The sequence below is a fragment of the Grus americana genome, chromosome 2 (assembly GCF_028858705.1).
Source record: "Grus americana isolate bGruAme1 chromosome 2, bGruAme1.mat, whole genome shotgun sequence".
Classification (NCBI taxonomy): Eukaryota; Metazoa; Chordata; class Aves; order Gruiformes; family Gruidae; genus Grus; species Grus americana.
In genome coordinates, this window is record NC_072853.1 from 9,757,621 (window position 1) to 9,779,347 (window position 21,727).

The window sequence follows — 21,727 nt, forward strand, 5'->3', positions numbered from 1 at the left end:
TTACAGAAAAAAAGTTTGTTTAGTCAGCAGTCACATATTGCTGTGGAGTGATAAATATTTTGGCAAAACATACTTGCTTGATCTTGCTGAAGAATGGTCAGAAAAAAATTAAAGGCAGACTGCTGACCAAAAAAGTCTTTTTAAACAGAAGGGTTTATCTTTAAGATTACAGAAGCACTTTAAAAATTAATAGGTTAATGAAATTAACATTATCTCTAATACTACCTCAGAATTTAAGAAGCAAGGATTACAAATTTAAATCCTTGGCATCCTTACTCACAAAGATTCTGATACATCAGGAAGAAAATGAATTTTGACTTAAGCAATTTTGAAGTTAACTTCTGGCTTCCCATTACTTTCCATCATTTTATCATTTTACTTCCTGCATTACATCCACTTGGGTAACACAAATACAGGATTTTCATATAGGTATTTTATGCCCTCTAGAAATTATAATATACTGGTTTTAATTAAATCACAACTAATAATTTCCACTAAATAGCAATTTCATACCGATTTGAGACTTAAGACTAGTGCTAATAAACTAGTGTTTACTGCAAGTAAATTCAGATAAAAAAACTGAGCTGCACAGAAACTGTCACCACATAGTTTACTAAAGAAACCTTACACTGTGAATTAGAAAAATACATTACAAGAAAGTTTTATTTCAAATGAGTTTGTCTGAATATTCACTACTACATCTTACTCATACAAAATTACAGAAAAACAAAACCTTTAAGCTGGCTTTAAACATAAACAACCGAGTTCTGCCCATCAAGTTTAAATCTGCCAGATTATTCTCCTCTTTATTAAAACAAAACAGAAAACAAATGGATTGTATTATTTATCTAATGCTAGAATTTCTTCCAAAAATTTTTAATACTGCCCAGTATTGCTCCCTACTGTTTGCAGAACAACCTGAACCAATATTTCCTGTTCATTCACTGAATATTTTTATTATGCCCCAAGCTTGGATATAGTCACCCTTATCTTTATTGTCTATCTTCCAAGATTTATTAAAAATAAATCTTATTCTATAAAAAATAGCATAATTAACATAAAAGTTTGAATCTACAAATGAGTGCTTTGCTACTATCAAGAAAGAAACTGAGCAATATTAGAATTACATTTAGTTGTTCAAAGTACTTAAATATAACTATGTAAAAATCAAGCACTACATTTCTATACATGAAACTTTCTCTGAGATTAGAAATATAAACAAAAAGACATTTGTTTCAACTATCCAGATAAAAGTGCATATAATAACAATTCAACCACTATCCTAACTATACCTGGTTGGTTTTCAACTGTTAGTATCAGTTGCTGTGCTTAATTCAGAACTAAAACTATTTTCAAGGGCATTCCCCTTCCACTGTATTAAAAAAAAAAAAAAAAAGAACAAAAAAAAGAACACACACAAAAAAAAAACCAGACAAAAAACAAAAAAACAAAGCCAGATCAAGTATTTTGGAACAAGAAAATTATTCTGGCCAGGGAGTTAATTAAAAATATTCTTCAACCTGCTATAAAAAGAACAACTGCTGTAAGGACGTGCTCATCAAACATTGCAGTGTCCCTATGATGCGCTCCCAGAGAGAACAGAGGACTCATCATCGGGACAGTAAGAAGTCCCATCCCCCAGATAAGCCTCTCTTCTCCGCCACCTCTCATCCCAGTGCTGTTTGACTTCTAAACAGCTGGTTTCTAGCCTCTCGCCACCAAAAAGCAGTAAAGAAAATACACAACATGCATGTCTTAAGAACGCGATCTTCATTTTGGTGTCAACTTCTGACCCTCATGAAAGCAAAACTGCAGTAACAGCCAATGTGGAAAATTCCATCCATTATCTAGGTTTAGTAATTTTACATTTATTTTTAAAAGTATTTTGGTGCTCAGTTAATTTGAAACAAATGAAAAAGCCCAACTGTCTCCCTAGAATTTATTCTTACAGTAAAGCTAATTATAAAGCTAATTCTGGTGTGATATAACTACAAGGTGTGTTCCTCTGTACTTGAATCAACACTGAGAGATGCTCAGTATGCTACAGTGAAAAGCATGCAAAAAATAATTAGAATATAAGATTTTTGTGAAAATGAAGAATGACAATGTATGTCAAACTACTAGTAAGTAGAAAAAAAACCTCCAACCTAGTCAAATAAGGCTTACCACTAAGCTTCTTCAATGAAGTATTCTTTTCAGAACCATTAGCAATTAAAACAAATCCCCAGGGAAGATACTATCTTTGGGACGGTGCCTTTTAAAGAATTCTTATCCATTAAAAGGAAGTTTTCCATTACATCAAGTTCTCTGGTTGCATTCTTTTTCACAAGTTCCACTGCCTGCAGTGTTTCCATACTGTCTCTTCTTTCTCCCACCTTTGTTGTTTTCACATAGTAACTTTGTTTTACTTGCTCATTTCTGTTCTATTCAACACCGCCTCCTCCTTTCATACTCTCAGATAGTACCAGCACTCTCTATTTTTAATACAGTATTAAGTATCTAAAATTAATCTGGTTCCAGTGAAAGAAGAATTACGGCTTATTATGAATTTTGCTTCTTAGTTCTTGTCCTTACTTATCTTCCTATTAAGCTGGCCATAACAAGGTCATTTACTGCTCATCACTAAAGCAATACAAAAAGGAAATCTTGTCACTCTGACTTCAGAAGGCACTCGGAAAGACACAACTACATAAATCTCCTTGACCCCTCTCCATCACAGTTGAACCTGATAACCTGTCCATGGTAAAACAATTAGGTGAAACTTAACTTTCATTCCTGCTTTCAATATTGGGTTCGCAGTCAGAAAATGAGTTCTAGGTGATAAACCCAGAGAAGGAAAAAAAAAAAAAAAAGAGGTTTTGTGTCATGATACTCCTATTTCTTAAAAAATACTGATTTCATAGCAAGGTGTTTCATAAATCAGTGAGAAATGGGGATATAAGCAAACTACTGGAGTAAAGGAGAGGGGGAGGGAAAAGGAGGCTCACAGTGCTTTGTGTACTCTCTGAAGCACATGAACTGGCATTATTCCTCCATCCAGACAAGTAGCAGAGCGTGGAGCAGACTCCTAACACTGACAAATACCCACTGTATGTGAAGGCCTCATCCAGTAACACACTGAGCCAGCAGGATATTCTTCACCTACTATTTAATTCGGAATAAAAAAGTAAAGAAGGATTGACATTAACAGCAGCTTCCTTCTACTCTCACTACTTAACACGAATACTTTGATCTGTCTCTCCATCTCAAATGCCTGGCTCCTCCTAAGACCAGTTGGTACAGGACAATGGCATCTCCCCAGCACGGCGATGGTCCTGGCATCAAAGTAAGCTCCCAGTATCAGACAGACTATCCTGTTCAAAGCCCGGCTTCACCTTCACCCTAACCTATTCTCTAACTCAGATGAGCAATTTTCAGAATACTGCATCCTTGCACGCTGCACAGCTGCCGAGGATAGCTGCAGGTAACACAACAGTGTGCTGTAACCTTTGTAGGCACTCAAAGGCCAACAAACCTGGTTTACACTCCTCCGTGGGTTCCACTGAGGAGGGAGGCTGCAAAACCTGCAACTCTCCTACCACCTTGTTCCCATCTTGTTGGAGGTAGGGAGCAACATCTAACACTGAAGACCATTCCACAGAAGGTGGTGCAGCACCTCAGGATTGAGATGGACACTGTGCTTGAAGGAAAGACACTATGGAAGGCTTGGTTGAAAGGTAACAAGACAAGCAGAAACACTTAGGACATGGTGTGTTTATAGTCTATTAAGTAGGGGTTAAAGCAAAGCCAACCATCTAGCAGTGACACTGCAAACTACACAAGCTTCCATTGTAAGTGTGGTAGTCACAATTAATGGTACATTTAAAGTCTCAGGCTTATGGCAGTAGCACATATGGATTACTTAGCATCTCTTCGAGCACAAATGGTCACCCAAATGCCATGAGCAGTTCTGCCTTTCAGCAGATGTCCTAATTCCAAGGTCAGTCACAAAAGAAAATGGAACGATTCCTGACACAAGGGAAAGTTACCAAAATGTCTCGCTGTAATCTGTACTACACAGTAGCCTCTTCTGGTTTTGAAGCTGTGGCTTCCCTACATCAAGCAACCAACAGAACAGTGTCAAACACTCCCTCCTTTTGGAAGGTCATGAAGATTTTGTCAATACTACACATTTGCACTATTTGAAGAGAGCTTGAAGGATGGCAGAAGTAAACTTTGACCATCACCTGCCCTACAGAAGACAAGCTCACTTCAAACCAGTAGTAACTGGTCAGCAAGTGCCCAAGGTTGCAGGTTTCATCAGGGTGATAAGCATCTCAAACTTCGTGCATTGAAAAATCTGACATAGAGAAGCGCGAAGAAGTTTCCTGACTTTTTCCATTTTCTTAGGACAATGCAGATTGTTTTCTTGATCCAATTCATGGGGGAGGAACACAGCTGCAGTAGAAAGAATTCTCAGTATCTTACGCTGCTGCTCATCTTTTTCTTCAGACAAAAGGATGATGAGAACAGTTGTGTCACTTCTTTATCACAGGTATCCTATGACTGCAGTATCTAGGCTGGGAGGACTAAATTCTCCACTCCTGCCCAATGGTGCCTTGCAGCACACACTGCCCAAATGCACAGTGCTGAAATAGGTCAGAGAGTAGGTACTACATTGTCACCTGAATTGCATCAGGAAGAAAAATAAGGCATGAGAAGACTTCTACAAGTGAAAAGTAGCATGTACGTCATGATTAAAAGTCATGATGATGAGGGAGTAAAGGTTCACAGGCCTTCTTTCCGGAAGCCTCAAAGCTAATGGGAAGGTTTACCCCACAGAACTAGATTTTAACCAGCTCAGAGTAAACCACTAAACTGTATATAGGACATGTAAGAGTGTCTTGATTTATAAATCCTTCTTTCTATCAAAACACCCCAAATGCCAACATAACCAAGGCCAGAACTTCAAAAACAAGTTTTACCTTGATTTGAGCATACTTAGCTATAGACCTCAGGACATAAACACACACTTTGCCAAACATTTCCTAATTAAAAAGAAAACTTCCTGCATGTAAGTAGTTCAATGCCATATTACATAATTTTGATTTCACACACACACACTCTATACATAGAAAGCAACATAAGAAAGAGAATGGATGAAAACTTTTCTGTGAACGTAGAACCACGCTGCAGTATCTACACTGAAAAAGCTGGGTATAGCCATCCTTCTGAGGCACACAGACAGGGCTCAAAACATGACAAAACATCTATTCCTGTTCAGTAGCAAAGTGTTTAAATTGTACTGATATTATTGAAAAATAAAATGCTAAATAAAAATATGGTAACGTTATTTTGAAAAACAGAGGCACAGAAGATACATAAGCTTAAGAACTCAAGTTCTTGTTCAAGTCTCACCAATCTTCAATTAAGTGCCCTGTTTGTGTCTATACCTACCCACTTGATTTTCCCAGAAAGTTCTGACCAAATGGGATACTGCAATTTGGACATGTGAACATACATATAGAAGAACATTAAAATAATTCAGAATCAAAAATTAGAAAAAATGTCTTTACGTATTATCAAGAACAGGTCCTCAGAGCCGCCCATACACTCCATTTTACACATTTTCTTTTCACTGCAGACAGCCCTACGTAGTTCATCCTGCCCTCACAGAAGAGCAGCTTTGTGCTACAACTAATAAGTAGAAGTTTATGCAACAACTTCTCAATACTAACAGTTTTGAACACAGACATGAAAGACAGAAGTTACACTAAAAAAACCAAACGCCTAGGTTAATCTGAATTATAAAATATCTTTGTGGTTGTTATTTTTCCCATTAGTTTTAAAAAGCGCTCCAGCTTGGGTTCAGGTTTCCCAGAATAATTGAAAAGCAACTGTTACAAAATTCTGAATTGTTTTCTCTCCAAACCAGTGAGATTTAAGGATAGAACACATGCCTATCTAGAACCATGTATCCCAGCTAATTAAAAAGCAGTTTTCCCCCCAATTCTGTAATTTCTAATCAGAGTGCACAAGGAGCACACATGCAGCTAATTGCTCTTCTGTGCATCTTCAGTACCTAAAGGCTACGTCCCTTTGCTACCGCTACTCTATTTCCCACCAAACTGTTCAGTCTAGAAGACTGACAGCTTTATATTTATACACAAAGAAGTAGTTTATATATATACATATTGTTAATCAGCAAGTCTTGGGTGTCTCAGCTGTCTGTAGAAACCAGACAGGACATCTGTGGGCACAGAGATTCATTGGTTTTTACAGCAGTCCAAGCATTCTTCCCCACAAGCAGCACTTCTTACCATGCTGTAATCCCAACATCAGATTCCATTTGCAAAAATGATGTTCTGGCAGTTCTAAAGAACTTTAAGCTCATGTCTAAATTAATGCTAATAACAGACCACAAACTCATTTTTAAAAAAAATGAAAAACCCCACATGCATATAGAAAGTCTTGGATTCAGTTTGCACTGCATTTATTACTAGACAAGAGAGCTCTGCTAGCTTAATCATATCAGACACAGTTCAATTATAATTTAATAACTATTCATATTTTATTATATAAGAAGTTTAAAAGTAGGGTATCAGCATCTTGAAGTCCTTTTCTAATCATTAAACAGTTAGGTTCTAGTTTACTGAAAATAACAGAATCTGTTTTAATCATATAAAAGATACTATATTCATTGGAACTACAGAAGGAGACCAAGAAAATATCTGTGAAGATTTATTTTCACGTTTCCTTACATACTAACAGCTTTATAAAGTACCAGGAAGGAGTACCGATTTAGTATAATGATATAGCTAAGTGTAAGGTTGAAATTCCTTACTCATTCTGTTACTAAGGAATGAGTAAGCATTCTCTAGCCACAATTAAAGACTCTGGGTGCCCATTTCAAGGCAAAGTACAGAATTTAATCAGCAAAATACCATAACATGTCCAAGTACAATTTAGGATCGTAATTGTGCTCCTCTTGAAAAACAAAAGGACCATGATCTTTAACAGATCTCAAGTTGGACAGGAAAAGGAAGCCTGAGTTATGCAGGCGCCAACAATTTTTTAAAATCTTGGGGTCTAGAATTCTACTCAGACTTTATATGGTATATTTTTTTTTAAAGCCACTGAATTTAAAAAGAACTAAAATGTGGGGGTTTTAAATCAAATATTTACCTTTTCTCACATAATTGCTGGTGAATTTGCACATCTTTACAAAGATTAATTCTTACTGCCATGTTTCTAGTTTAGAGAAACAATTCAATATTTAAAAGATGACAAAGGTCTTAAACATAAAATACCAGTACTTCTGTAGCATTCATTTCATGAGCTGTTATTTGCACATGTAAATTACTAAAGGCTAGACAGTTCTTTAACTGGAATGAAACCTTTTTGCTCTGAATTAAGAGCATGCAAGTCAGACTACTGCAATATTCACGCTACACAAATATATTTACTGATTTAAACTTCTGTTCAAGAAAACAGCAAGTACTCCATAAACAGATTTAACTACTTTGCTTTTTATATTTTGTACTTAGGCAAATTAAGACGTTTCCTAGTATACAAATGACTTGCTAATCTTAAGATTCTTAAATATACCTGTGCAAGACAAGGATTCTATAATTGTTTTAACTTTTGAAATGTAAACAATTAAGATACATCCCTTAAATTAGGAAATTTCATACTGGCCTCTACATGCGTATCAAAAAGCTTGTATTCTTTGAGCCAGCTGGGTTACCAGTAAAAGTCATAGGTCATTCCCTTGAACACATCAGCCACTCTATTGGGTCTGGCTGAGAAGGAGTTAATTTTCCCCACAGCAGCCCCCATAGTGCTGTGCTCTGTATCTGTAGCCACCAAACTGTTGATAACACACGGGTGTTTTGGCTACTGCTGAGCAGTGCTGGCACAGCATCAAAGCTGTCTCTCCGACATTTCTGCCCCCCTCAGCAGTAAGCTAGGGGTAGGCGAGATCTTGGGAGGTGATGCAGCCAGGACAGCTGACCCGAACTGACCAAAAGGATATTCCATACCATATGACATCTGCTCAGCAATAAAAGCTGAGAGAAAGGAGGAGAAAGGGGGAGTGGGGGCATTCGTTATTTACATTTGTATTCCGGAGCAGCCACTACGCGTACTGAAGCTCTGCTTCCTGGGAAGTGGCCGGACATCACCTGCTGATGGGAAGTAGAGAATAAATCTTTTGTTTTACTTTGCTTCCATGCATGGCCTTTTGCTTTTGCTTTATTAAACTACCTTTATCTCGACCCATGAGTGCTTTTCCATCTTTTTTTCTCCCCTCTAGTCCTGCTGAGGAGGGGAGTGATAGAGCAGCTTGGTGGGCACCTGGCTTCCAGCCAAGGTCAACCCACCATAGCTACAAACAGAATTTGCTAGCATACTTCACAGACACAAACTCCAGAATCAAAATCTGGAACTGTTCACCTTTGGACCTTCATTAGTGGAAATCCCCAAGTTAGTAGATAAAGAAGAGTCTCATTTATCTACTTACCCCAACTTTCTACTCATTCCTGTATGAATTAATCTTGAATGATGTAACTTTCTAGAAATGAAACAGTACTCTCTGAAAGCCAAGAGTCATGTACACAGTTAACTTCCACCTTCAGCAATTCACAAAGTACCTGATTCTCTAGAGAGCCACTGGGGATCCTAGCAGTTGACGATGGGAAAGAAAGTCCATATACTGTGTAAAGCAAAGGCCAAAATATTTTTAAAAGCAGTTTACCCTGGTCTTTCCACAGAGACATGCATTTAATCACATAGTGGAAAACTTACCCCTCCTCCCAAAAATCAGTTTTTCTTTGTTGTCATGCATAAAAAATAGAACACTTGCATGCACAATCAGCATGAGCCTTCTTACCCTTTCGTCCCATGACTCAGAAATCAATAGCAAACAATGCTGCACATGAAGGTTAATCGACTGATAGGAAAACCAGTTGCAAAGTGATTTCTGTAAATAACAATGACAACCGTATTTTAATAAAACCTGAAAAAACTGTGAAGCTACATTTTAGCATTCGATGAACTGTCCATGTATAGTTCAAAAGCACATAAAGGCTTTGATGTGGACAGAATTAAGTTCATCTCTAAAGCCATCTGATTTCCTATGTTATATGCCCAGATTGTGCACACATAAATGACAACAGCTGAAAAAATAAATTCTTCAGGTATTGACAAGGAATGGATGAGACAAAATTGTTTATTTCTTGCTATACTGAAGTGTGTTTCAAAACAAATGGAAGGAATGAAAGGAGGAACAACGTTAATGATGTTACTAGACATTAATTGCAATGTGTTAATATAAGTGATTTTCACTTTCTATGGAACCACATTAACTTTCCTAAATGGGGTTAGGATGATGTGTACGTAGAGAGAAGTAACAGCTAACAGAAAACAACAAAACGAACACTTGTTCAAAATTAACAAGTCTTAAAGAAATCCATGTGGATTCATTAAAGAATATGGAAGCAAACACCCCACTGGCATGCAAAGTTGCTTAGGGTATCATGAGTGAAATAAACGGATGTACAAAAAGCTACAGTTTTCCAGCTACAAGTTCCCAGGGTTTTTTTTTTTCCTTAACTTAATCAAAAGATACATTAAGTGAAGCTATTACTTTTTCTTTTCAGCGTAGAGGAGACAATCACCTAAAATTTATATTAAAAAAATGTATGTAAGCATTTATATATCGAAAAAAATTTATTGTATATTACTAGGTAAAGAATCCATTATATATTTCGTGACCATAGTATTATAATTAGTTACAGATATTCTGAAATCATTATTTTCCTTTACTGGCTAATGTCTAGCAAATGGTAAACTGCCAAAGGAAGCCCAAACCATGACATTCCCTTGGCAGCTGTTTTTCAAGTTCCTGTGTTGGTGAGGTTAGTAGTTGAAAGATGGACTTGACACAGGGCTGCTCGTGTTCATCCTCTGAGGTACCAGAATCAAGCAGCAGACAATGATTTGAGATACTTTCCCATGTAACTCTTCTGTAATAGTCGAAATAGGAAAGTTTTATAGGATTATAATCTATTTATTTTAACACTATTCTAAGTAGTCAACAATACTGTCAGAAAACGGATAGGGTTTCTACTGCATATAAAATAAATCAAAGCAATTATGAAAAATGTTTCATGAAGTGGAAGGTCCCATTTAGGGTTTTAAAGTATCAAGGATACGTGAGAAATATACTCCAGATGAGGAAAAAAGTATGATAGATAGAAAGAGTGGAGGAAGTTATTAATTAGAACTATGGCTGAATTTTCACTAAAAACATTAGAATGCTTAGCCATGAAATATTTATATAGACAGATTTAAGAATACATCTCTCAAGCCACCATGGGTATTTTAGAAATGTATTTCACAGGGAAATAAATCTTCCTGTCTCATTAGTAATCTTGTTATTACTTATTATATACAGAATAAAAACTAGAATTGCAAAAAGACAAATAAATTAATTTCCCAAAATTGTTGTGAGGGAAGAAACCCAAAATGAGATTATCTGCCTCTCAAAATGTGTTAAGAACATTAAATACGAGCTAAGAATTCCCTCATTCCAAATTCCATTTCAAGCGCTGTTTTCCTTCCTACACTTGGCAAAGAAGCTCTATTCAAAAAGAAAATTATAATTTTAAAAGTTTGTTGGGGGGGCGCAGGGGGGGAGAGGGGGTTTGTTTGTTTAAAGACCATGAAGCAACTTAACTGAAAGCAGTAACATCCAAGAACAAAGAAAAAAAGACAATCACTATTCAACTCTTCTATTTACTGTCATCTGACACAAACTAGGGAAGCCACAGTACACACCAACTGCAGACTAGTCGTCTCTGCAAAGACAACTGGCAAAAAGCCACATGGTATCTAGAAAGCTGAGGAAACAAAATATTACATAGTTTAACGAGAAGCAAGCAAAGCATTGAGCATCCTTGGAGAAGCTTTCTGAAGTTACCAAAACAGTCACTTCACTGTAACCAAGAACAGGCCAAATCATGGAAGATTTTCCATATAACTGATACCTGTATCTCTTAAATCAGAGCAGTCTTTTTCTATCTGACAAATATTTGACGGAATAGCATAGAGGAAGTTCATATTGCTAAATTTCACAGGAGTAATTCAAGGGAAGAATGTGGGAAAATTACATGTGTCAAAAATCCTTATTTTTATTTATTTGCTCTCTTAATTTGCATGTTACAGTCAGTCATGCAAGTACCTGCTAATCAGCAGCTAAAATACATTTAACGTGACAATCATTATTAACAAAGCCTTGAAAAGCAAAGACACAATTAAGGATGTCAACGGCAGAAGAACAAGAGAAAAAAAAAAATCACAGAGCTACCACAAGTAAAATACATTCTTATAGTCAGCAGGTGTTCTCACCTGTATCACACATATTTTTTCCAGTCGAAGCAATTTCTAGTATTAAATCTGCCTTTAAGTTAAATAGTTAATTGAAGGCAGGGAATATAGCCAGTAAGTAGGTTAGCTGTTTCTGAAAAAACTCATTATCTACCAAATTATGTTTCAAGCATCTGATTAAGTGTGAATATCTGGAACATAACGTCCAAAAAGAAGAGAGTCTTAAAAGTTTTGATATATGATTTAGCTATGTTTTTTTTTTCCTTAACAGAAGCATTTGTAACATTTCAATTCAAATGCAGCCAACAAAATAACCTACCAAAACCACCTGTGCTCCATAACAGAAGTACGTTAAATGAAATTATATGCACAAACTATTAAATAGGGAAATTGACAGGACACTTTTGACAAATGAAAAACATATACTTCCTATACTTCAAAGGTTATCTGGTTACAGGTTCTTTGGTTTTGTTTTTTAATAAAAAGGCTAATTAATGTCTTAATCCATGGTTTCTTTGTGATAAGGCACAGCTAAATCAGTTAATAAAATAGCTGTGGCTCAAGTTGATCTACTCCTACTGTATTATAATAGCAGTGAAAAAATATATTTGCTTTCTCAGAACTTGTATTCTAACTTCAGATGAAGACACCATGTTTGTAAGCATATCTTGCAGCAATTGCACAAGAGGAGCTACACATAAAGTTATAGATACAAAGACTATAGGGAAAAGCAATGCTTTGGGAAGGCTGCTACAAGTGCTGCAGCAATTACATAGCATTACACCTCCACTACGGACTAGATATCAATAACAATGCCATGGCTAGTCAAAACCAAGCACTTGCATTTTAAGATTAAAAAAGTAAATTGAGAATGTTCTATTTATGAGCTATTACTGTATTGAGACTAAAATGTTAATGTTATTTCATTAAGGCCTCGATGCAGCACTATATCCCTATATTCTTAAATGGGATCACTAAACAGCAACATCAATAGAAAATTTGATAATTCAGTATGTAACAAACAAGTACTGCAGAGACCAGCAGACATGACTGAGAAGAGGTTAAATGAGAAGTACATTACTTTGGGTTATCTGTCGATGTTTATCTCTCTCCCTCTCAATACCACATTCCAGTTCTGACTACATGCCTACTATTTTGACAATTAATATTGAGATAAAAAGTATATTGTCCTGTTAACATTCATGTACAATAACCTCAAGACTGTCTTCTAAAGTGTCTCTATAAACAGCTCAAGTCCCCAGAAAGACTAATTAAGTCTCCTTGTCCAGTCTTTCCATAATACCAGTGTCTTGGCCTCTCCTGACCTTCCAAATGACTACTTTTAGACCTAAACATTCCCTAACTACTGCACTGCAAAAAAGGGGTAAAAATATTACCAGGAACTGATATGAGACTCAGGAAAGCAAGCGGGACAACACTGGAAGGGAGAGTTGGTCAGCATGACCTGAGAACTCCATCAAACTTCCCTTTTAACTAGATATTATTATTCTACTTTGTTTATAAAAAAAAACCTTGTTCTAGTATGACAGAAAATGGGTTTGGAAAATATTTTACTTTAACAGCCTTTTCCACATTTTATTCCAAAAGATGCTCAACGCATTTGTTGATGTGTGGGATGAGAGAACTCCATGTGAAAAAAAAAAAATCCCAGCCTTTACAAACAACTAAGCTTTTCAGATTTCAAGGACAAATACTTTAAGATTTCAAAGTAACACTAAATAGTAGTGACCTGTTTCATCAATATGCTCTGAAAAGAATCATGTGGAATATCTAAAGAAACCTAAATTACCAGGCAAAAGCTTTCCCTTTTACATGCAACAAAGCTGAAGTCTCAAAGGCTGTTTCTATGCACATTGATAAAAAGTACAACTAGCCATAAAGTGATGCTTGCTTGCATTAAAATCTAATCTTAGTTCTTCATCACCACAATATTTGGAAGGAAGATATTAAGAAAGTACTGTTATTTCCTAGGAATTGCAATACACATGCATCTGTTAGGTTACCTTCCCTTTACACACACACCTTAAAAACTCATCAAATACACACAGAAGAGAAATAAATGCCTGCATAGTTCTGAGTGTCTCACTACAGATAAATATTGCAACCAGTTGTTTTTGTCTCCTTTAAGTTCCATCTGACTCTGCAGTAATGCAGATTCTACTTGCATTAATGTAAACAGTCTTAATAATGACCCTGAACATAAGCATACCTGGTTATGAAAAAAAAAATCTTACTTTTCCAGTTTAATTGTTTAAAAAGACCACACATTCCTTCACAGCAAAAGTGAGTACCTTGATAGAGGCCTTAACAGTACTAAACTCTGCAATCGAAACACAGCAGCAGTTCACTGGATTACAAAAGTTGAACCACAGAACAGGTTGAACAATTTATGCCAGCTGATTCTCATGTAAATATACAATATAATACATACACATTTATCACTATTTTGTTACAGAAACTCATGTCTCTGTAGAGAAATAATTTCAGCTGTTTACCACAAAAGCAGGAGACACCTAAATACTTACAGTAAGGTGTTTTATATGACAGTGGTTCAAACAACACAACACAGAATTACTGCAAGACATTTTTAGTACGCAATAGTCACAGCTTATTACAAATCTTAATTCACTGCAAAGAAAATAAAATAAATGCTCGAACATTTCCTCATGAAATTAAAAATTTATGAAATTAATTTAAAAAAATTAGTTGGAATTAATACTATTATAACACATTTCATAACTTGAGTCTTTGTGTTAGGGAAATTTGGTACTCTTCAAGGTAAGTAATAATTTGATTCTTAGAAAAATCTACCTCAAAAATCTCATTTAACTTTGAATGTTACAAATTTTAAGTCTTATCACTTTATATCCTAAGTAGTAATTCTATCTTCTATGAACAGTATTTGTAATTTTCCACAGATAGGATTATGGCTATATGAGAATATCTTTTTATTTTCTGAATAGAACTATTTCAGAGAATACTTTAAATCACAAAATTCATCAACGTTAAACTGTGAATTTCTTAATGAAAAGGAAAATGCAGAGCCCATACTAGATTTACAAAGGCATAATAAGGATAATATTGAGATCTTAAATATCTTAAAAATGACAGCAGTATCATAATTTGGGGGTTTTTTTTAATTTTAATTTTGCTAGAATTTTTAACCCACAAAGAAAATATTGTAATAGTAAACATCCCTAAATACTGTTTTAACATACTTAAGGTAACAATACTTACTGCCAGGCATTGTTAACCAGGAATCTGCCTTCAATTTTGAAAAAATATGATAAGCTATAAAGAAAACAAAAAATTAAGTCAAAACAATAGCTTTAGACAATTTTCATCCAAATATGCATAGAAACTTATGCAGAATGAGCCAAAGTCACATTTTTCAGCTCCAATACCAAAGAGGCTGTTACCACAGAAACCCAGATATCATTTTATCTGACCAGACTACATGTAGGTTTTGCCAGTTCTTGAAATTTAGACATTCTGTTCTTACATTCGATGTCTGAGTAAACGTTTTTCTCTGTATTTATTGGGATGACCTTTCCAACTGCCACTGTTTAGCATGTTAAATGGTGTACAGCCTTACAGGATACTTCCACTTCAAATGTAAATCACAGCACTTCGTTAAAATGCCTGTGAAAGGCTGCTGTTCTATACAAATTATAACGATGCTGATAAATCTGTGTGGCACCTTCTAGGGCATTTTTCTCCCCCTATCAAAAAAGACAGATTTTAGATCAGAGGGTAAACTACTATAAACAATAGCTGCTCAAAGGATTTGTGAAGCAATTAAATATCTTCATACAATTATCTCAACTGGAGTTACAACAATCTATTTTGGGGACAAAAATAGCCTAATCTACTGTTTAATTAATTAGCATTAAAATGCAAATCATTTGAAGATTTTTCTATATTAAAGCAGTGCATTTGGTTTTATTAACTGTCACATGCAATCTCCCCGCAAATGTACCTTTTCACAAATAAATAAAAAAAAAAATCACTTAAAGAGATTGAGTGTTGCTGTTTTCAAAGATAAAATAAAAAAAGACATTCAGCTAACAGTTGTTTATATAGGCACAACAAACAACTGTAATTCCAGACACTGATAATGTGGGAATAAACATTTTATTTAGTCACAAAATATGTTTGAATGACCACACACTAAATTAATATTACGTTGCTAAAAATAAACATTTTTTCTCATTGTACACGTATTTCAATCAAAGGTTGCAATTTGCTGATAGCAACTGTGATTAAAAATAGTGCTTCAAAGTAATTTATTTAAAATATCCTATCATATTAGAAGGCTGCATGTCCCTCTCCAAGGACAGAGGTAGAGGCAGCATAATTTTATAAAAGGAAACATGCGCTGTGGATTGTGATGTTCAACAGACACATAGAAAAGTGAACTCTCTAACTTAGAGTGTAGTTAAGAACTTAGCTGAGAGATTACAGTAGACAGATTTACTGACATATTAGCACACAAAAATGCGAAGAGCTCAATGAAAGGTTCTAGGGACTCAAGTCCCAGAGACTCAGAGTGTTTTACTGACCATCACTAGCAATCAGGAATTGAATACATTTTGCTAGAATATTATCCATGCTGTTGCTAGCAGCCAAATAACTTTAGAAGATATTAATACAGAAATTACTAGAAAAGTTATATCAACAACTAAGACAAGTGTTCAAATTGAAGGGTTTTGGTTCTGGTTTAAATAATTCACTGGGTTTTTATTCATTTTATGATCTGTAACAGGACCAAAAATTCAATATGGAGGTGGCCTGGCTTCTACATGCAAAATAGACTACACAATTTCCTCTCCATAAAGTGTTCAATCACTGACTTGTTAGGTCTAGGGCAAAGATGCTGCTATCTGTTACAGGGGAACAGAACTAAAAATAAGAAGCTTCCCACCATAAGTCTGCTCTGCTGTCTGTCACTGAATTAAATTTTATGTATCAAGAGAGGGAAAAGAAAACCAATCAGAATTTGATGAAGTAGAACTCTGCTACAACTAAAAGAGAGATATGGCAAATCATGAGATATAATTTAGTTTCCTAAATAATCTAACACTTATTGTTTAACATACTCCATGTCATTTTATGACATTTGACAGATCACCAGAAGCAAGTAAAGGATGTTATGTACCTATACAATGTCTCCTGCATCAAAGCAACTGACTCCTGGATATTAAAGAGGTAAATAAGAGTCATGTCTACTTTTCTGTGGAGGACTAAAAGTTATTTTGTTTTCCTAAGGATATAATTACAATTCTAAACACAATTATAATCAAAGTGCAATGCTAGTAAATGTAACTTAAAAGGCAGATCAACACTTGTGTGACACATAAGAGGTATTTTTCTTAACAAAAACTTTCAGTTTAGTTTTAAGGATGTTCTACACAATTTGGCTAGGATAAGAGAATCTGGGGTCAATTAATTGTTCTATCATATTCAAGCAGCACTACCATAGGAATAAAAATACATTTTGCTTCATTTACTGGTTCTGATCATCATCTTCCTCTAGTTATACGCTTACATGTGATTTTTTTTTTCATTACTTCAACTAATCTACAATCTGAAATTATAGGATAGTTTATAAGCAGAAGCTCTTTCTTATTATCACAAGATTCCATAAATGGCATTGAAAGCCAAACAGAAGAGCAGACATCTTTTTCCTGTCTGCCCTAAAACAGATCTCTGTAAAAGATCTAAAATGGAAAAATGTATATATCCTTGTGCTACAGGTAAAGAAATAGAAGTCAGCATACCTGAGGTTTTGTATTTTCTTTTAGTAAGTCCACCATTATGTTATTCTATTATGTAATGCTATAAATTATTAACTTGATTTTGAGTATGATATTGCCAGCTGGGCACCTATCCATTCCTCCAAATTAAGCTAAAGAAGAGTACAGGTTTAAGCATCTCTGACAGTCAGGCAACCCAGGTTGGGCAGGTTTGACCTGAAAAATTAAAAATACACTGCACATTAACTTTTTACATCACTTGGTTCCCCACTCATATTTTCTATTTGAAAAATTAATCAATGCCTTTGATTTTGGAAGGTAGGCAAATGGCCAGTGCAATGCAAGATTAATGTGTCACACACTCATTGCTAGATATAGACTGGTTCCAACTACAATTCCCAGAATCAAAAAATGCAGTACAAGATGGATTTACAGCACAGCGCAATTCTGTGAAAGTACTTGACTTTATTTTGAATCAGCTTTCTGAGGTAGAGACGCAATGCCACAAGTGAGCCTGGCTGTATTAATAAGACTACCCTATTCTCCCACCCAAGAGAGTTCAGCTAAACAGGCACTTCTAGAAGGACATTTGTCCTGCCTCACCTTAGACAATTCAGTCTTGAGCAGATAGTTTTAGGACAAGAAAAACCCTGTACATTAAGTGTTCCTTAGCAACCCTTCCCATCATCTCAAAGGCTAGTTTAACCCAATATCCCTTTCACTGGCAAAATTAAAAGCGATATTCCTATGCCTAGATGCATATGTTGCCAGTGGTGGTTTAAAAATCCATCAGATAAATAGTTTTGGCTCTATTCCAACTATAGAAAATGTGATTTGCTTATACTTAAAAAAATAATTTGAAGACATCTTTAAAGTTGTTTAAAAATAACAGTCATTTTACAAGTAATTTTACTTCATTACAGAGTTAGGCTGGACAGTTAAAAGTCACTGATACCAACCAAAGCTGTTTCTAACCCGTACATTTTACAATTTTGACTTCATAATTAGAAGTGCAATCCCCTTTCATTATACTTGAAGTTCAATTGCCAAGTCTCATTAGTATTCTAATGTCTCCTTCCACTTGCATGTAATATAAAATTTGTTTACTCTTTTCTCAAGTTTGGATCAGAAAGAGAGACAAGTTACTGTTCATCCTTAATTGCAAACGTTTTTGTAACAGGATGCGAAACTTAAATATTTAATTTTAAAACAGCTGTTTAATTCTTTAAAAGAAATTCTTTACTGTTAGAGTGGTGGGGTACTGGAACAGGTTGCCCAGAGAGGTTGTAGATGCCCCGTCCCTGGAAGTGTTTAAGAACAGGCTGGATGAGGCTTTGGGCAACGTGGTCTAGTGGAGGGTGTCCCTGCCCATGGCAGGGGGGTTGGAACTAGATGATCTTTAAGGTCCCTTCCAATGCAAACCATTCTATGATTCTATGATTATAAACTGTATTCTAATTCCCATTTTTGTGAGATATTTTCCTGAATCAGAAATTAATCCCATTCTAGCAACAATATTTTTTTGACAAATATTAAAAATATTATTAAAAGGCTTAAACAAAACTTATGCGTAAGCCTTTACATGTATCAGGGCACTACAATCAAGATTTCAATCCCAAACCACCAATTTCTCAGGGAAATTTTACCATGTTTAAGAGCATCCATACACTGAGTCTTCCAGTGAGATGCCCTGAATACTGAAGTTACTCAAGTTAACATTTCAAATTATTTTGAATGCGTTATAAAGGCTTCAGAAAGTAGAAGACTACCTATATCTTCCCAAAGCCTTCCCTGTTACTCTGGTTTTAGCTTACCAACTCGATTTGCACAGTGAACATGTGACGTAGTTTTACAAAGTATAACATCCGGGTTAGCGAACTTTGTTTTGATTTTGGAATTAAAACTCTGGTTCTAAGTTACAGGCTTTTCCACAAGTTCTCCAACAAAGCACAGAGATCTCTCAATCCACACCAGGATCTTCACTTCCAAGTATCTGAGCCCAAAGTACCACGGGATAGCTTCCTAGATGTAGTCAGCTTAACGAAAGAGAAGTTGCACTATAATTAGTTCTCAGTAACAGGATTTGTGAACCTACACCTCAATTATCTGAACTATGGCCCGGTGCTGCACAATTAACTTTAAAGTAAAAGAGGAAGCTCACAGTGTAGTCCTTTTGTAAATTTGCATTGTGGTCGGTTACCGCTTAGCAAGACCTCGCTGCATTATGGTCCATTTGAAGAAAATCAGCCTAGGGAAATCCCAAAGCCACAGTCCTCCACTGCTTCGCTGCTTTCAGACTGACGCCACGGGGACGTCCGACTGCATCAGACACGACCGACCACTGACATCAACGTTTTGACTTATGATCGCTTCATGGAAGGCCTCTACCTCCGGAGAGGCGTCATGTAGGCACCACTCAATGGTGACAGGACTTCAAGCCCTCTCCTGGGAAAGGCAAGGGGGGTCCCACTCGCTACTGTTGCTCCCGGGACAGTTCTTGCGGTGAGGAGCCTGCCCGCCGGGACCCGCGCTCAGCAGCGCCCACCGGGGCACCTCGAGCTGACAGCGTGCGGGGCGCCGGGTTACGGGCTGAGGCGATGTCCTGCGGCTCCTTCTCCCACCTCCCTCCGCCAGCCGCCCCCGCCGCCCCGAGGGGTCCCGCTGCAGCGAGTCGGCCCGAGCCTCCCGCTGCCCCCCCTCAGCGCCCGCCCATCTGGCGCGTCCTCCTCGCTCCCAAATGTGGACAGCGGGGAAGGGAGCGGAAGAACGGGAAAAGGAGACGGCTGTGAAGGTGAAGACAAGCAAAGGCACGGATTCCTGGCTGCCCCAGACTCACCTCAGCCACCACTCCGACCCGGTTTAGCAGCCGCCATCTTCCCCCCACCCCCCCTTAACTTGCCCAGGGCGCAGTGCACGCCGGGAGCTGTAGTTCTGCGAGGAGCCGTGCCGCGTCCTTTCTCCGCCCATCCCTCCCCACACACAAGCAACGACAAGGGGTCACGGCGGAACGGAAGAAGCAGCACCCCTGACACGGCGCAGCAGCCCTGGGGCAAGCGGCCGCCTAGGCAGGGCGGAGCGCGGTCGGCGAGGGCGAAGGGCGCCGCGGGCGGACACAACTCCCAGCACCCTTTGCGACGCAGACTCGTCTGGCGGCTGAGGGGCGGGGGCAACTCGCCCCGCCCCGTGGGCACCCCCCCCGAGGTGCTCTCCCACTCTCCCTTGGTCACGTGCCGGTGGCCCTCTGCCTCAGCGTGGCGGTGGCCGTGACGGGAGCGCGCGTGGGAATGGCGGCACCGGACTCTGCGCGCTGCCGAGCGGCGTCCGCGGCTCCGGGAGGCCCGAACCCGCTCTGGTTGGCCCAGGAGCTGAGGCCGTGGTGGGGAGGGTCTGTCTGAGGGAGAATCGGGTGTGCAGCCGCCAAAACCCCCTCCATGTTCCCGTGGTGGCAGCCCTGGCGGGTGATGTGCGTGAGGAAAGGTGGTGGTGAGTTCTGTGAAGGACAGTAGGATGCCAGAGAGGGAGAAGGCGTTTCTTTCTTTAGACAATGCAAAGTCAAAGTCGCACGCTAAACCAGCGTGTTGGCGCAAGGTCTTTTTGCTGCGTGTTTCTGCCGTTAGTCAGAAGTGGGCAGCGGGAAGGAGCTGGGTTGTGCTGGGCCCCAGTTACCCAGGGATGGAGAACGGGCCAGGCTGGAGAGCTGTGCGTGGTGGCTCAGCTGAGACCAGTGTTCAGACGCACCTGCACAGGCAGCGATGCATAACCCAAATGGAAATCACATGAAACAGCTGCTGATCGAAGGCAGCATAATCTCTTAATCCCTTCTCCTTGAAATAATATTACCAGCTTCAAAACCTGGTGTCTTTGGTGCCTGATTTTCTAAACAGGCAAGGGGAAATCTGAAGTTTGTTTCCTGTTGTAGATAGTTCCTTCTGAATAAAGACATGCCAGTCCAACTGTCAAGTTAGGTGGATGAGTCTAAGGTGTTCTCCACATTTGAATCATAGAGTCATAGAATGGTTTGGGTTGGAAGGGACCTTAAAGATCATCTAGTTCCAACCCCCCTGCCATGGGCAGGGATACCCTCCACTAGACCACGTTGCCCAAAGCCCCATCCCACCTGGCCTTTGAGTTGATGTATTTCATGGACTTCAAGTCTGTTTATGTTACATCAGGTGTAAAACTAGCATTTCATTTTCTTTCTTGCTTTTTTAATCTATTTTTCTTCCTTTCACCAACAGTAGAAACAAGATCAGTGTTTCTGACTTGTTTTCCTTAAAAATAATCCTAAAAATGTGAAACTGGGGAGGTGAGATGTCTCCATGTCTTGCAGTTTTCAGCAGTATCCAAAACATATGTTAATTTGGGAAAATTGGCAAGACTATCACATGTGGGTGCAACTGGAGGAGTTAAAAGAGTAAAGTTCTTCTTATTTGTTTATATGATTTCTGAAATGCAGCCTATGGTTTTGAACTCTTGGGGCCAAATGCAATGAAAGTAATAACAAAAAGTGAACAGTCTGTCCTCCATAGATACACATATTCAGTCACTGCCTGTAAAGCATAACCTGTTGGGATTAGAGTGCA

General features: G+C 37.8%; 1 protein-coding gene across 11 annotated transcripts in view; it reads right to left on the minus strand.

Annotated features, from left to right (window-relative positions):
• Positions 1–20,189, minus strand: part of EFR3A (EFR3 homolog A) — a 91,300-nt gene extending 71,111 nt beyond the window's left edge. For 3 of the 11 annotated variants that reach the window (XM_054814960.1, XM_054814956.1, XM_054814957.1), the window contains exons 1-3: positions 19,981–20,189; positions 14,626–14,679; positions 8,870–8,959 (exon numbers count right to left, since the gene is read on the minus strand). In XM_054814960.1, the coding sequence (XP_054670935.1) occupies positions 8,870–8,882 (13 nt within the window). In that variant the 5' untranslated portion in view covers positions 8,883–8,959; positions 14,626–14,679; positions 19,981–20,189. Of the gene's footprint in view, positions 1–8,095; positions 8,166–8,869; positions 8,960–14,625; positions 14,680–17,168; positions 17,361–18,958; positions 19,181–19,980 lie in introns of all 11 variants that reach the window. The other 8 variants (XM_054814952.1, XM_054814959.1, XM_054814958.1 and 5 more) reach the window with 8 other exon arrangements.
• Positions 20,190–21,727: the final 1,538 nt, after the last annotated feature.